This window comes from Motacilla alba, chromosome 1, assembly GCF_015832195.1.
Source record: "Motacilla alba alba isolate MOTALB_02 chromosome 1, Motacilla_alba_V1.0_pri, whole genome shotgun sequence".
In the NCBI taxonomy this organism is placed as follows: Eukaryota; Metazoa; Chordata; class Aves; order Passeriformes; family Motacillidae; genus Motacilla; species Motacilla alba.
Window position 1 is genome coordinate 113,321,508 of NC_052016.1, and position 15,884 is coordinate 113,337,391.

The 15,884-nt window shown below is 37.5% G+C and overlaps 1 protein-coding gene across 7 annotated transcripts in view; it reads left to right on the forward strand.

Annotated features, from left to right (window-relative positions):
* The window catches only part of IL1RAPL1 (interleukin 1 receptor accessory protein like 1), a 687,863-nt gene that overhangs the window by 646,135 nt on the left and 25,844 nt on the right, over window positions 1-15,884 (forward strand). For all 7 annotated transcript variants that reach the window (XM_038131495.1, XM_038131526.1, XM_038131505.1 and 4 more), the window contains 2 exons: window positions 5,134-5,266; window positions 7,274-7,419. In XM_038131495.1, coding sequence (XP_037987423.1) covers window positions 5,134-5,266; window positions 7,274-7,419 — 279 coding nt within the window. The remainder of the gene's footprint in view (window positions 1-5,133; window positions 5,267-7,273; window positions 7,420-15,884) is intronic.

Genomic DNA, 15,884 nt, shown 5'->3' on the forward strand with positions numbered 1-15,884 from the left:
TTTCCTTAATCACATTTGTATGAAGGCTTTCAAATACTGTTGAATTGTTTTAGGACACAAGACTTCTCTGAAAATGAGAGCAGCTTCCACTTACCTGCCCGCTGGCCTTGTCAGATGACATTGGCAAAACAAGTGGGTCATTGACTTGTTTCTGTCAGTGCTGATCTGTAACACCCAGGAACTCACCAGCTCTCACAGCCCTCCACTTGGAAGGCTGATATTTTGGCAGTATTTTTTCTCAAATGTGAATGGAAATAATAGTATTTAATTCCTGTGTGCAAGATTTTGCTGGCATCTGTCTTGACCTTTTATAATTTCATTTCAGACGTTAACATTACAAATAAATGGCATACTTGTGTATGTATTGCCTAGGTATTTCCTGAACATAAGTTGTATAAATGGCTTACATTGCACAGTGAAAGAAAGTCCCACATTTCAGTGCACTTAACATTTTCAGTCTTCTGGTCCTCAATATTACTAGATGTTACCACATGGCTCTCAAACACTTCTATAGTATGTCTCTGAGAAATCTTCTACAAAGAGGTTGCAGAGAATTTTTTATTATTACAGTTGCTGCCAACAAGAAATGGTTGCCCTTCACTGAAGAATCTGTCAAATCAAAGGAGAGGAAGGTGCTCTCGAGCTGTACAGTAACTTGTACGAGCAGCAGTGCCAGTGGAATCTCAACTGACCACACAGGATGGCATTTCAGCAATCTCAAAACGTTCACTATTTTCTAATTACAGCTAGCACGCTCTTAGCAGGCTGATGTTTTTAATGAGAAGTTATTCACTAGGAATTTCCTTCTTTTTTTTTTTTTTTTTTAATAATGTTTGGAAGTTAGACATTGCCCTCTGCTGGGCACAGGCTCCCCTAGCAGTAGTTTGCAAAGCGCCCCAAATGTTGACAATTCGTGAAAATGAACACAAAATCTGTATTGTTCTGCTCAAGATATTTTCTTGTTTCAAGGAGGAACACCTTGTTGTGGTCCCTTCTTGCATTCTGCTCTACTTGGAAGCGTACTGTGCTGCAAAAACGGGTCTGAGTTTGGATGGCAAAGAGCTTCTTACTAATGAAATTTGAACCCAGTTGGCTTGAGCTGAGTGTGACTTTATCACAGTGAGCAGCAGGGGCATGCAGAGCTATACATTCCAATTTTTACAAAATAAACTCAATACTGTAAGAGCATATTCATCAGAAAAAAGGGTGATGGAGAAAAACACAGTTGAATTTACTTCTTATGTGTTCTCTTGCACGTCTTTATTGCATTATTTCACAGTTTAAAAATTTATAATTATACTGAGAAGTCAAAAGTGTTATTTTTCTCTTTTTGCTTTCTTTAAGTTGTTTTGATTTTTCTGTTTGTTGTTTTGAGGGGATACCAATAAAAATAGCAACACTGTAAGTTTCACTTAATAATTCTATTCTGATGCCTTTGGATTTTTCCAGGGTCCATTACAAAATACAAAGCAAAACAAAAAAAAACACAACAAAAAAAAAAAAAAAACCCAAAACAAAACAAAGCAGTTTACACAGGCTGTAACTTGAATTTACATCTTATAGTAAAGGGGACAGAAATAGATGAATTTTCCTAGTAATTTAATTTAAAACATTTAGTAAATTTAAAACGTGAAATTAAAATCCTTCAAAAACAGGCGGTAAAACTGTAGTAATCCAGCATTTACAGAAAAATTTAAGCTGATGGCATAGAAAACATTGTATATCCTTTCATGAAACTTGTATGACTTCCAGATCTCTCCTCTAGTTTTTCTCACTACAGAAAACACATGGAGAGAAACAGTTGCCTAAGGTAAATTGTGAGGGATTTCTATTAATTGATTGACAGGTTGTTTATACCTTAGCTTAAAGATGAAGCAAAGCAGCTCTTGTATTTAATACAAGTTTCATGTTTTCTACAAATCTGCAGACTTTTAAAAGCTGATTGTCCATGCAGAGCAGCTGCTTGGTGCCACAACAGAGATTGTGTCTCCTCACTCCAAAGCTGAACTTCTAGGGAAAAACCCAGCCCCTCCTAAGCACTCACTCACTCACTCTCTCTCATGACAACAGCTCTGGAGTAGAGGCCAAGATGTGCTCCCAAAATACTCTCTCCATTCATAGCGTGGCCCTGCAGTCTGCCTTTATTTACATGTGCCTGCAGCTGGAAGCCTCTTTGCTTCAGCGAGGGAGCTCTGTGCCCTCTGCACGGAGCTGTGAGTCCTGGAGTAACAGACCCCCTCATTAATGGCCACAGTTGGTCATTAGCTGGTCACTGAATCTTCCTTGATGGCCAGCTAATGAACATCCCACTGGCTTCTTGTGAAGATTGGTCAAGATAGACAGTAAAGGTAATTTATAGCTGAAGCCCCAGCATGTAAATGTCCTTCCCGGAATAACTGCAATCAACACAGTACTGCTAAGTGGCATTACTTTCTTCCTAATTTATTTCTCACTTGCAACTATTCCATGTTAAATGGAAACTTCAGATTCTAAACTTAAAGACATGTTTGCGTGTGTTATTTGGGGGGAAAACATCTTTAAGAATTTAATAAAGGAAACAACCTTAATCTTAAAAACTCTTTTTTTTTTTTTTTTGATAAGTTTTGCCCTTGTCAGAAGATGTTTATTTTTAGAAAACAAATCCATGCTCATAATAGTCTATCTGTAAAAGGCTCAGAAGCCCAGTCAGAGCACAAATCATCTCTCAGGGGTACCTGTTAGCTGCAGGAGCCTGGAGAGCTTTGATGGTTCAGCACCTGGGGTGTCTAATCTCTGTGAATCATGGATAAATTGGCCAGAAGTTACAGCCTCTCTAGCTGTGATCTTGCCAGCTCTTAAAAGCTATAAAGTTTCAACCAAGCCTTGTCTTGGTAGGAAAGCCCTGGAAAAAGCCCAAGAAGTGGCAGTGATGCATTAGGTAGCCCTCTGAGTCTGGTGGATATTGCCATAGAGGTTTTCAATTATCACAGAAGCCTGCTTTGGCTTTACATGTGCAGCTACCTTCTTCCATTTCAAGAGTGCACAGATTCCACTGTGGCCAAGACATTCATCATCGTTTTAGGTTTTATATTTTCATTTTCACCAGTTCAAGCATCATAATTGTGACGCAAAGCCAAAACAAAAGCCAACGCCAAAACCGAAACCAAACAACCCCACCCAACCTCCACCCTCCACTTGGTATCTATCTGCAATGCAGCTGCTGTAAGGAGCCAGGTTTGCATGGCAAGGAGCCAAGAAATTGATCATGTTCCACTACAGGTTTTCAAGCACTTGACCCACATTAAGTGATGTCCCCATGCTCATCTCATTCCCTTCAAATGGTTCCAAGATTGCAAAAGTCTTTTCCCCCAGTGATTCCAAATTGCCTTTCTTGAGCCATGAGGAGATTGGAAAATTGAGTTTTCAGGGAGGTATCCTGACCATCTTCCCCGGGGTGTGAAAAGAGGGGCTGTGCTTGTCTTTAGAAAGAGGTGTTTTGTACTCGCTCTAAGAGACTCATATTTGGCAACTTTGCTCTAGAAATGTGAGATTTTAAAATTTCCTATTACTCAGAAATTCCATTTCATACTTTTCGATTATGAATGAGACTCTTATCTCCATCCTAGTTTCAAGAACTAGAATACTCCCATCTCCTTAGAAAGCAAACATTGCTTGCAAAAGGTATGGTTGCAACAAAAGCTTCCTGAAATGACTAAAAGGAAATGAGATCCTAAAGTTCCAAAATAGATTGTGAAAGTAGTAGAAATGCTGTTTGCCTTGATGTTGCACATTTGAAACAGAAACATTTAATTCTGTACCTTTCATGGCATGGATGTGACAGTTCAAACCAGTCATTTATAAGACATTTATTGCCTTAGAAATGTTTATTTATTAGTCATTTATAAGACATTTATTTAATAATTACTTGTCTTCATGTTATACAGAATCCTGCATTTGTTTTCGTGCTAAAAAGTAAATATGAAATTCAAATATTAATGTTGTATGTTTGAGAAAGACCAGGTCCTGACTCAAAACAGTGTATTTTTGAGGAAATTAATTGAACCCAGATGGGCTTATGCCATCTTGGTACAGATATAGTAGTGCTAAAAATGCTTTTCTCTTATTTTTTGTCCAGTAGCTGTAGTCTGTCAGCTTTAAAGTCCAAAAATCAAAAACTGAAAGTGTCAATAAAATAATAATTTGGTCTCAGCAGTAATATAAACTCCATGGAAATGCTCTCTTCAGGAAGGGAAATGACCAGTTCTTAAATCCCAACACTTCCTTAAGTTACTGTGTAATTATCCCCTAAGGAATGCACGTGGCAGTTTAGAAGAGTTGGTGCATGTTGAGACAAATCTCTTTACAGCAGCCAATGGGAGATTTTCAGCTGTGTCTGTCCTCTTGCTTTATCCAGTCTTGCCAACACACAAAAATTGTGCAGGTTGCCATTTCCATCCCTGCATGTGCTCGAGGTAAAGCCCGAAGCCAAGTGGTACAAATGCAATGTAAGGTTCCGTATGAAAATAAACAAAGTGAAGGCATATTAGTTTTTTAAATCCTCATTATAATGATTAAATGAGTAATGCTGTGCATAGATATGAAACTTCTGCTCCCTGCTGCAAGCTCTGCTAATGGTTCTTCCCATTCTAATGGATTATAGTGTTCAGAATTAGTTCACATGAGCTTTTTTCAAGTGTCAGTACTTCAAACTTTCCTGCTGAAGTATAGCAATGAGCACACGTCTTTCTGCCAGATATCCCTTGGGAGTGGAACTCCAAAGGAATATACCAGCCTCTTTGCAGAAACCACTGCAAGGCTGAGCTAACCCACATGTAATTGCACATCTATTTTACCTATCTTTTTATCTTCTTTCAGAGAAAAAAAAATATTTTAAGTTAGCTCCTTTGGAAAAGACATAATCTCTGATATCCTTACCAAACAGAAAATGTATTGAAAAAAAATTTTTACATATAATTTAATTTCACTTTTATTGTATTTATTTTCAGAAAATGTATTGTGTGAAGACAAGCAGATTCTCGTGGTAACTTTCAACAGCAGCTGGAAATTGAGGAACTCTCTGATTATTTTGTTTTTTAAAAAGCAACTGACTTTAAATTTTGAAATAAACATATTTTCTTACATTTTTTGCAACAGGTGGTTCTGCTAATCTAACCTGCAGAGCTTTCTTTGGATACAGTGGAGATGTCAGTCCTTTAATCTACTGGATGAAAGGGGAGAAGTTTATTGAAGATTTGGATGATAATCGAGTCTGGGAAAGTGACATTAGGTAAAAGAAAATGTTTTTTCTCTTTTTTTTCCTCTATATTTTTTGATAGTTAATATTGTACTTTTTATCACACACTAACCAAGGCACATATTGGGTCTGATTTTTTTTTTTTTTTTTTGCAACATCCCTTTGCTTTTTGACTCCACCAGTAGAGAACAGAAAAATGCCCCCCTCAGCCAAATCTGATGTTAGAGACTTGCAAAAGCAGAATAGCTACCCAAAAAGAGCTGCAGTGTCGACCAGCTGGGATTTACCTAGTGACTTTTTCAAAATGTGGCAATCTACAAAAACAATTACGAGGACACTTGGTAAGATGAAATAAAGAAAAATAAATATCTTCAGAAAAATCAGCTTTAAAAAGTATTTTCAAACATGAAACGTTAAATAAATGGTAAAGTTTTACTTCCCTTTTGGAATGTTTTGATTTCTTCATTAAAAAAACCTGAGTTTCCTGGGATGTCATCTGGCCTGTGAGAGCCAAGCATCCTGTTATGTGGGCTGCTTATATCTGCTGAAATACTTTTTTGGAGAGGATCTGGCAATTCATGCCATATACTTCTACTGCTCCTAAAAGTGCTGCCTCATTTAGAAATTAAGGACAAATGTGGATTCGTATTGAGAATTACATGCTTGACATAGCATACTAAATCCTATCCAATATGAAATATCTGCTTGGATCTGAAGAGATTCCTTTTTCATTTATAACTCTGTGTGTGTGAATATCACTGTTCCTATGTATCACAGAAATTAAAACTCAGAAACTCAGGCAAATCTTAGTGTGCATGTCATGGTTTAACCTCAGCCAGCAAGTACATTCCTCACAGCCACTCACTCCCTCCCCTGTTATCCCCCTTCAGGTGGGGAGAAGTACCGGAATAGAACTTGTGGGTTGAAATAAAAACAGTTTAATAATCGAGACAAAATAAGAGATTATAATAGCAGCAATAATGCTAATTATAATAGTAAACATATATTGTTAATAATAATTGTAATTAAAATGAGGCATAGAGGAATTGAACCCAAGAAAAGGAAGTTATGCACAATGCAATCACAATTAGCAAAATCAAGTAGACCGCAGAGACTTTCAAGGTCATCATCTCCAGACACAGGCAAAAAGGAAGTGTGTTTCACCCCAGTGTACTTCAAGTTTACTCTAAAAAAGTCAAGATCAATACAAAAAAGGGCATGTGATAATAAGATCAGCTATATTTTGTGTTCAAAACTTTCCCAAGTCCTTCAGCCAGTGACTTAGCTAGCTGATGACTGACAAAAAAAAGTGACAAGAAACCTGTTACAACTTTCTTGTTTTGTAGAGGGAGGAGCAGAAAAGCTCATTTCCACTTCGTTTGTCAGGCCTAGAATCATTTGCCATTTGCTTTCCTGAGTTCCTGAAACCACTGATGGTCTTGTTAAGAGGGAAAGAAAGTAATGGGAAGACAGGTGGAATTTTACATGAGAAGCCTTTTATTTACATTCTCTATGAGCCAGCGGCACCTGGTGTACCAGCTCTTCCTACTGTTCGATAAAACATTATCAAATTTTATAATGCATTCCAGAAATTATCTCTCCTACCATGGCATGAACATATTGTTCCTGAGTGGCATGTGGAAGAGCCTCAGAAAAAGGACAAATATTGTGTTGGCCCATACTCCTGGTGTGGCTCTAAAACCCCAGAATAACTGTTTTCAGTTTTCTCTCTTCTACCATTCCAAGACTTCATGGATCAGAGTCTCCATCAAAGTGTGCAGTGATATATTATCCATGTGCATATCATTCTTCTTTAAAAAGACAATGAGCTGCAGCTCTCATTAACATTTACAAAGCCAAACCTCCTCATTAGAAGTGAGGAAGAAAAAGGCATGATATAATTAAATTAAGATTGCATCAAACCATAACCCAATTTGAAGCCAGAGAGCTGTGAGTTGTAACTAGCATTATTATGTCATGATTATCTAAAGCTTCACTGTGGTACAAGCAGAACAGCAGCAATCGTTGCTTTTTCCTCAGGGTTCTCAAGGAACATCTCGGCGAACAGGAGGTTTCCATCTCATTGATTCTTGACTCAGTTGAAGAGGCAGACCTAGGAAATTATTCCTGCTACGTCGAGAATGGGAACGGGCGCCGGCATGCCAGTATTCTTCTACACAAAAGGGGTAACTATGCAGCTTCTCTCCATGGAAGGGTAAAGTGTAGGGGTGGTCACTTTGTAGAGATTCCCTCTGATGCAAGCATGAATTTTAGCTTCCTAAGAATTAATAGTCAATGGTTATTTTTCCCCAGGAATTTGCATGACTTGCAAAATAAAAGAGAAAGGATATTGTTAATTATGGCTGTCACTGGAAAAAAATAACAGTAACGCCTTTTAACTAGATCTCTATAAAAGATGCATTTAATAATTCATTAACTTTAAAATTAATGAAGGCTCAATAGAGAAAGGATAGTAGGAAACCACAGGTGATGCAACTGTAATAATTTTCCGTAAGAAAAAGAAATCAAATTTTAGGAGAACCAAAAAAACCCAAACCTTCCACTTCTCTCAGAAATGCCACCTAAACCCCATGCCAGGGGGTTCCTGCATCGCCTGACACGGACATTTTCCTTCCAACACTTTTGTTTAACATCAATATTTCTGAAGTGAAACACAATGACAGACGCTGCTAAGAACCTTCTAAGAACCTGTTTCTCCTCACCACTCACATCCCCATGATCCCAGCCTCCCTAATGGCCACAGCTATCTCCCCCAAGATAATTACGTGGAGATGGAGAATCTCCTGCAAATCAAAGATCCCAGACCCACTTTGTCCGCTTTACATCCCAGAGGGGGCTCCACATCCCTGGCACTGATGCTCCCTACCCTCATGCAGGTTCCTGTTGACTTCAGAAAGCAAAGAATAAGCAGGAGCAGTGTCTGCATTTTGCTGACATTCCTGTGCTTTTTTTAGGTTGTTTGTAAAAGTGAGCAAACCAGGATCTTACTGTGGTGCTGAAGTGCTCGTGGCATCTCAGTCTATATCAAAGCAGTGATATCTACCCTAAATTTAGTTTTAGTTTTTTTAGTTTTATTTTTTAGTTTTTTAGTAGCATGCAAAGTCTGTCTAAACTCAGAAAGAAACCATAAATCAAGATAGTGTTACCAATTTATTTAAACATATTGTTGGGTACCTGCAATTCTATGCATAGAACTTCCTTTGTAGCCATTTTTCTAAACTCTTGTCATTGCTTGTTAAAAAGATGCAGATGTGAATTACCAGATGTTCTGCTTAGCCTGGCATTTCTCATATTTTTTTTTAATTTTCTGAGATGAGAAATTAACTTATTAAGTAGTTGAACCTCAACAATATACCAGCTAGTAGTCATATACTCTGGTTCAGAGACATTTGAACCCAGAGCAAGAGCTTAACCCAAAAAAACCACTGAAATCCAACAGCTTGTTCTAAATAATCAAATTACTTGATGGAATACTGAGAATAAAAATTTTTAAAGCTCAAATTACTTTCAAACCAATATTTATTTGACTGACACCTATTAAGTCACATGCAAAAACTCACTTCCTCCCAAACCACGACAAGTCCTTATTTTCTCTTCCATACAAGCTCCAAGACTGAGAACATGTAAGTCTTCTCTGTTCTGTGACCACCAGATCTCTAATTTAACTCTGTGCATGCATGAATTTTGCAAGAATCTACTTTCCCTGCTCCCTTTCTTAGAGAACTCAGTAAGTCAAACATACCACAGTATGTGGTCTCATGATAACATGCTTAAGAGGGAGTAATCTCAATATTTAATTGCCCTTAAAAATAGTAAAAGGATAAAAATAGCAGAAAAAAAATCCCCAAAAATATTTTTCCTCTCTAAGTAAGGCTGAATCTGAAATAGATCTGGAAGCAAAATCTGTTGTGCCCTCAAAAGACAAAAGGTACCAGATACAAGCCTTCTACACATTTTGCATGTTGACAACTGTTCCAGTGAAATGATAAATTAAGCATGGCAGATAAAAATTTGAGCTAGTCTCTCAGGTCTCCTAGGAAGAGGAGTTTTGCACTGCTTGCTTAGTCTCCTGTATATCACCATGACAACCTTTCAGTTTAGGTTTCCTTGTTTAGATCCATATTTAGCCTCTGCTAGGAATGAGTTACCTGTTTATTAATTTCTGATTTTTTGGCTGACTTAGACCAATTGGGACCTAACAATTAGGTAAATTTGCTTCCTGAACACCAAGATATTTGCAGGTGTAGTAGTTTTGGCTGGTTGTATAGCTAGTGATCCTTTTTTCCAGCAGTGTAAGAGCACAAAAATGATGAATCTGGAATGTTCACTGCATACCTGAAAAAGAAATTATAATCCTTCTTCAACTTCCTGTGTGGGACATTATCACCAGGATCAGAAGGGACAGCAAAGCAGAAAACTCTGCTGCTGAACAAAGAGAGTTCCTGGGAAAAGAGGTATTTAGGCCTAAATGCTGCAGTGGATGTTCAGGTACAAAGTTTAAGCCTTTCAAACACCCTTGCAACTGCTACTTCCCCCAGGTCAGTAGAGTCTCTGTACACTTAAAAGTTCAGGGGGAGATTTTAGACATGCCTACACTTACACAGGCCCTGAAAGCATAAGAAGCCAACAGTCTAAATCACCAGAAAAAGCCTGCATGCATCTTCCTTCATATTCCCACCGGTCAGCCCACCAGGGATGCACTCTCACCCCACAGAATCCCCGAGCAGGCTCCATCAGAGGCTGGTCCTGGCCCAAACCAGAGCCTGGCACATTCACCAGGGAGAAGGGGCTTCTGTTCCTGCCTGATGTGGCACGGGAATGGGAAGCCAGCAGCTCTCCTTTGCTGACTTGAGCTAATTTCAGGAGGGGAGCAGAGCACAGTGCCCCTGGATTCCACCACCACTTGTGCAGGAAAAGTGAACCCAATTTCAGCACCCAGCCCTGGGAAAAGCTGAGGGCCCTGGTACCTCCCTCTAGTGCAAACACCAGTGCTCTGTATCTCAGAGAGCCCAGCTCTCATTTTCTCCTGAACTTCTTTTACTTATTTGACACCAGTGGAGAAAGCCTGTGATCTATGGTTTTCTTCCAGCTAACCATTTTAGAGTCCTACATTTTCTCAGATGCTCTGCATAGGGAGCATTGAACTCAAAGATAAAGGCAGTAGAGCATTTTAACCATGACGATGACAATGCTGTTTCATTTTTTCCCTCATTCATTCCAAATTTTTTTTTAAAAAATAGGAAAAAGAGAGCCATCAGAGATTGCCCAAAAGATTTAACTTTCATCCCTTTCCTCCACCTTCTGACCAAATCCCTGCCACCCTTACAATAATCAAGTTAGGGGGGTTTTTTTGTTTTTTTTTGTGTGGGAAAAAAAAAAATCTATTTGTTATATTCTAAGGTTGATTTTGTTACTTACTGATGGTAGGTGGCATTGATCATCCAGAGCAGTTGCAGGTTAATCTTCAGCCAAGTAGAAGAACCTTCTAGAAATTAATTTTGAGAGTAGTACTGACAGCAGCTAAGCAGAAATTTATTAATGACAGATCACAGATTGCAGATGATATAACAGGTGGATCTCAGATTACAATTACATTTTTTTTCAGAAGTTTTTAATTAAAGACAAACTTATAGACTATCAATGTAGAAGATAAAGATTCAATGCATAAGGAAAAAGACTGCTTTTCTACAATGTTCTGTATTGACAAGTATGACTTTCATGCCGGATCAAATTCTTCATAATCTTATTTTTTCACAGACTGTGTTGTAAATACAGGTTATTATCTAATTATGTGATTATTTTTCTGAAAGTCCTCTCCGTATGTCTTCAAGTAGAACTCTACAGCAAAAATAATCTCAAATTCCATCATGGCATTATTCTTTAAGTGGTATGGATATTATTTTAAAAGCTTAATAATATCACTGGTATTTTTCCTGGGACAGACACCAGAACTAAGGTAATATGCTTTCATGCATTTCTTCAAAGTATCTACTTCCCTTTCTTCCCATTGTCATTTACACAGTATTATCATCTAATTTCCTACCCTTAGCCTCTTTTATGGTTTCAGTTTGTTTTTCTCTGTCAGAGGTGTTCTCAGTGGGCATAGATGAATCTTGTTGACTCTAAGTTAATGAGGGTAGTTAAAACAAGTTTGAGGTTTTTTCCTGTCAAGAAAAAAATATTTTCCCTGAAATAAATTGTTTAGAGAAAGAGTATGTTTAAAATTGCCCATGAAAATAAATGTTTGAAAAACATGCAAGGCAATATTTCCTAGATGGAATGCATCTTGAGGAAAACTACCTTATTTTAAACTCATCATTTCTTAATGCATAAACACTATATTAATATTTCCTGTACAATGTAATAGAAAATTCTGAATAGAAAGTAATTCCAAATTATCCTCATATGGTTATTAATGATAATAGAATGGCTGACAAGCACCTTAAATTGCATTCATTCACACAGTTTGGTTTAGTCTGGTTTATTTCTTACAGACTTGAATGTGTTATATGCATTTTCAGTCAGTTGGACACAATTTCACACATTGGTAGTGATGAGTGACAATTAAGACTTAAAAGAGAAAAGAAACTATTTCTTTTCTAACCTCTGCAAAGAAACACCAGGTGCTATATCTTCTTTTACCAAAAAGCTTCACAATGCTTCTGAAATATCTGAAAGGAAACTCATCATACGAAATATGAGAACAATGAGTTCTATTACAGCCTCTGCTAGCTGGACCTGAGTACTTGTTCACACCAGTGAATCTCTGAGTCTCAGTGGAAGCTAAACTGTTGAAGAACTCCAACCCACTTGGTCAATTCTGGCCTTACTCGAGTCTGTCTTCCACTGTATAAAGCATTCAGTTTTTATTCTGCACTGCAGGAAAGGCTTTTCCAAGACCCTCATCAGGTTTTAGCACTGGAATTGAAATTGGATTGGATGGAAATTGATTTTTCATTCACCTATGGCCATTGAAGAAGCCTTCAGGTTGTCACTTTGCTCAGCAGTGCAAAAGTTCCTTTGCCCAAGAGGTTCATGACACAGGGCCAAAGGTCAAATATCAGCTCCCTTCTTGCCCCAAACCTAACTAAACGTAACTGTCCTTTCACACTCAGCCTCATCTAAAATCAGTCAAGGAATAGAATACTAAAGGCCTCTGCCTGAAAGAAACTTTTCATAAGACCACTCTTTTAATCAGTCAGGTTTTTCTCATCCTTTAGAAAATTAGACTAAGATAACTCCAGTAAAAAAGTTTTTTAAGATTGCTCAGCATGTGCCTAAATCTAACTTTCATCTCACAATTCTTCATGCTGACAATGTGTCAAACAAGTAGGTTTGTTTAACAGGTTACTTTTTAAAACAACTTTTGTACCACTTTTACCACAGTACTTCCTTTTATGTAATGTCTAAGTGCAAGTCTAACCTTGATTGGCGGGGATGAAAATATTTTAAAATAAAATGTCACAAATTGTTCCCATAATCCATGCATAGTTAAATTATTCTTTAATGTTATCTTCAGAAAAAAAAAAAGCAAACAGTATGCTTTATGATCTTACATCCTTGGAACTCAGCACTCAGCTTTTCCCCCATATTTTTAGCACCCCTCGGTGCCTTGTACTTTAACTTCTTTCAGAAATTCTAAGTGAAGTAATATTGTGGGTTTGTCTTATTTCTGTAGTACAATTAACAAATAGAAGTGTCTTGGTTTAGGGTAAATTTGGCAGAAAATTTTCAAAGGGGTTCTTTTAGAAAGCAAATTTAAGCAGCCCTTCCCCCAACTGATTCGGGAAAAGATTTCTTTGGAGAAAAGTGGAAAAAATTTGTTTACTTAGCAGGTAAAATATTCACTAGCACAGAAAATGAACAATATTAAACAATAAAACTTCTTGTCACTTGGAAGAGACGACAAACTCAGAAAGTCCCCTTGTTGGGCTGTAGCTTGGCTCTCTCTGTCTCTTGTCAGTCCCTCTGGCGCTGGAAATGCCGTGGCCCAGGCCAGACCCTGGTGGCCACAGGTGTGAGCTCCTGGTGCTCTTCTGGGTGTCCACTCCAGAGCAGGTTTGAACAATTCTAAGAAAAAGAAAAACCACAGTCTAGGGAAGTTCTCTCTACCTTAGCTAGCTAAAAACTAACTAAAAGCAAAGGAGAGCTCTGTCCTGCCATCTGTCCATGTGGCAGACAGCACAGCCCAGGAGAAGGATGTGGGGGAGCAAGTGCAGTTTCTGCACAAACTCTGCATTTCTCTCCCTTCTTTTTGCTCTTGGAAGCAGTCTGAAAGGTGCAAAACTTATTTTTGGGCTAAACAGATGAATGGGCAGACAAGCATCATAAAGTCACCCCAGGACAAGAAGCTCTCTTAATGAGGAAAATTTCAGGTCATACACAATTCATTAATTTGGGGAAGATTACCAAAGATTACTGCAGTTCCACACCATGACACTTTTTTTCCCTTCAATCTATATCATAAACTGCCTTTAAAATGCATTGTTACATATTCAAATGTAGTAAGCTTCAGTAACATTGCAGCATCTATATTTTCCCAACCTTATCCTCTCTTGAACTAACATACTGTTGGAGATAGTCAGTGTAATTACTCCGCTGCTGGGAACAGGTATCCTGCACTTGTCACCAGAAGTAAAAATGCCATCAGTAAGAATACACTTCTATTATAATAATGTACTATCTCTCTCCTAATAACACTGGAAATCCAGCAGCACCAAGGCTCAGATGTGTTTCCTGCCATACTAATGAACAGATTAACAAGATCCCTGTGTTGCATTTGCACACATACATGCTTATGTATATAAAATCCCAAACATGACTAGTTCTTTTTCATAAGGGAATCAGGAATATAAATTATTTATTCTTATAAAAAAGAAAGAAAGAAAACCAGGTCCCAATAGTTTTAGTAAATAAAATGGAATTATTGAAAGCCACAGCTAAATTCAGCCAGCTTCAGTCAGTTCTGCAGACATCCACAGGCATGGTTGGCCCATGCTGGCAGAAAGCATATCCTTTGTGCTAAGAAATTATTTCATAATCAAGCTAATGAGCAGCCCAAATCTGCTCCTACTGCAATCAGAAGTACTATTGCCCTACAGAATCAATCAGTAATTATTCATAACAGTATCCATATAGGGTATCCATATAGGATATTCACACATATCCATCTAAGTACCTTTAGCACAACCAGATTTTGTTTTGCATTTTGAAACAAGCAAACAAAAGTCCTAAAAGGTAGAGAATCAATTTTATACATACATGTGTTGGATATGTGTCAGCTGTATAAAGCTGTCATTCCATATACTTTGGGAAGACAATTTGTTTTACACCTATGCCATAACAAATTCTGTACTAAGCAGGAAAAAACAAAAGAAAAGAAAACAAAAAAAAAAAAGAGGAAAAAATGCATATTTCTTCATTTTAAAACTGTGAGTATGGGTTTCTTTGTTGCTCGTTTAAACTCTGCCTGCTGTTTACAGCTGATCTCTGAAATGAGACTCAGCCAAGTGTTCCTGTGTTAGCCAGCTTTCTTCTTCCTTTAGAAGACACCTGTTCATAAACAAACCTGCATGTTATAACTGTAGTCCCTGCTCCCCTTCAAAATTATATTATCTTTATGGTTCCTTTAATAATTGAAGTCTGTGAAAGTATACCTAAACAAACTGAGAACTGCCTCTAACCAAGCCCTATCTCTTTGTGAGTTAAATTATCTAAGACAAGCAGAGAATGGAAATCAGTTTAGCCCACAAAGTTGCAAAGATTTATTTATGTGATAACCTGAAGCTCTGTGAATAGTCCTGTTGACTTCAGAGGGATTACTTATAGTCCATGAAGTTGAGCAATCTGCATAAGTGATTGCAAAATTGAAACCTTAGATAGACTGTAATTGGATTTTGAAAAAGGCTCAGAAACTGAATACACAGCTATAAATCACATCTGCTCAAAGTGTTATAAATCACATAAAAAAGAATGTTTGAAGTATAATTCTTTTTCTTAGCAGTTCAGCTGTATGAGGGCTAATTAGTGAATAAAATTAATTTTAAAGTTTTACAGATCATTAAATGTAAAGCCCCTGAAGCATGTCATATAAGTCAAAAGATATGAATCTTTGACAGAACATTTTTATTTACTTTCTTCTTACACCTTCAGTTATAAGTGACCTACCTGCATGACACAGTGAAAGGAAGTTTATCAAATATTAGATCCAGGTGAAGATCAAATATATAACCTACAAATGTGTCCAGTAATTAGGAAGGAAAAGGTATAAAATGACTGCATTTATTACAAGCCATATATGCTTGATATTTGGAGAGGACACATGCTTTGTTTTAATTAGCTGTCTCTTTCACTGAGTTGCTTGGCCAAAGCCTCCTGATAAGGAAAAAAAAATTGTAGTCATTGGTCAAAATGCTTGTAACAAATCTTGTTTTAAATTGAAGCTATTTATTCAGAAACCAATCTAGTACTGCTGCAGCAATCAATGTGTTTTCCTTGGAGTAGAACTACTCCTGAGCTACTGGAAGACTATTGTTAATTGCCTGTAACTAAATGATTGCTGTGCTTCTGGATGTAACTCTCTGGCACTAGCTCGTTTGTTGTGTTTAACAAAACGCCTGTCGCCCTAAGG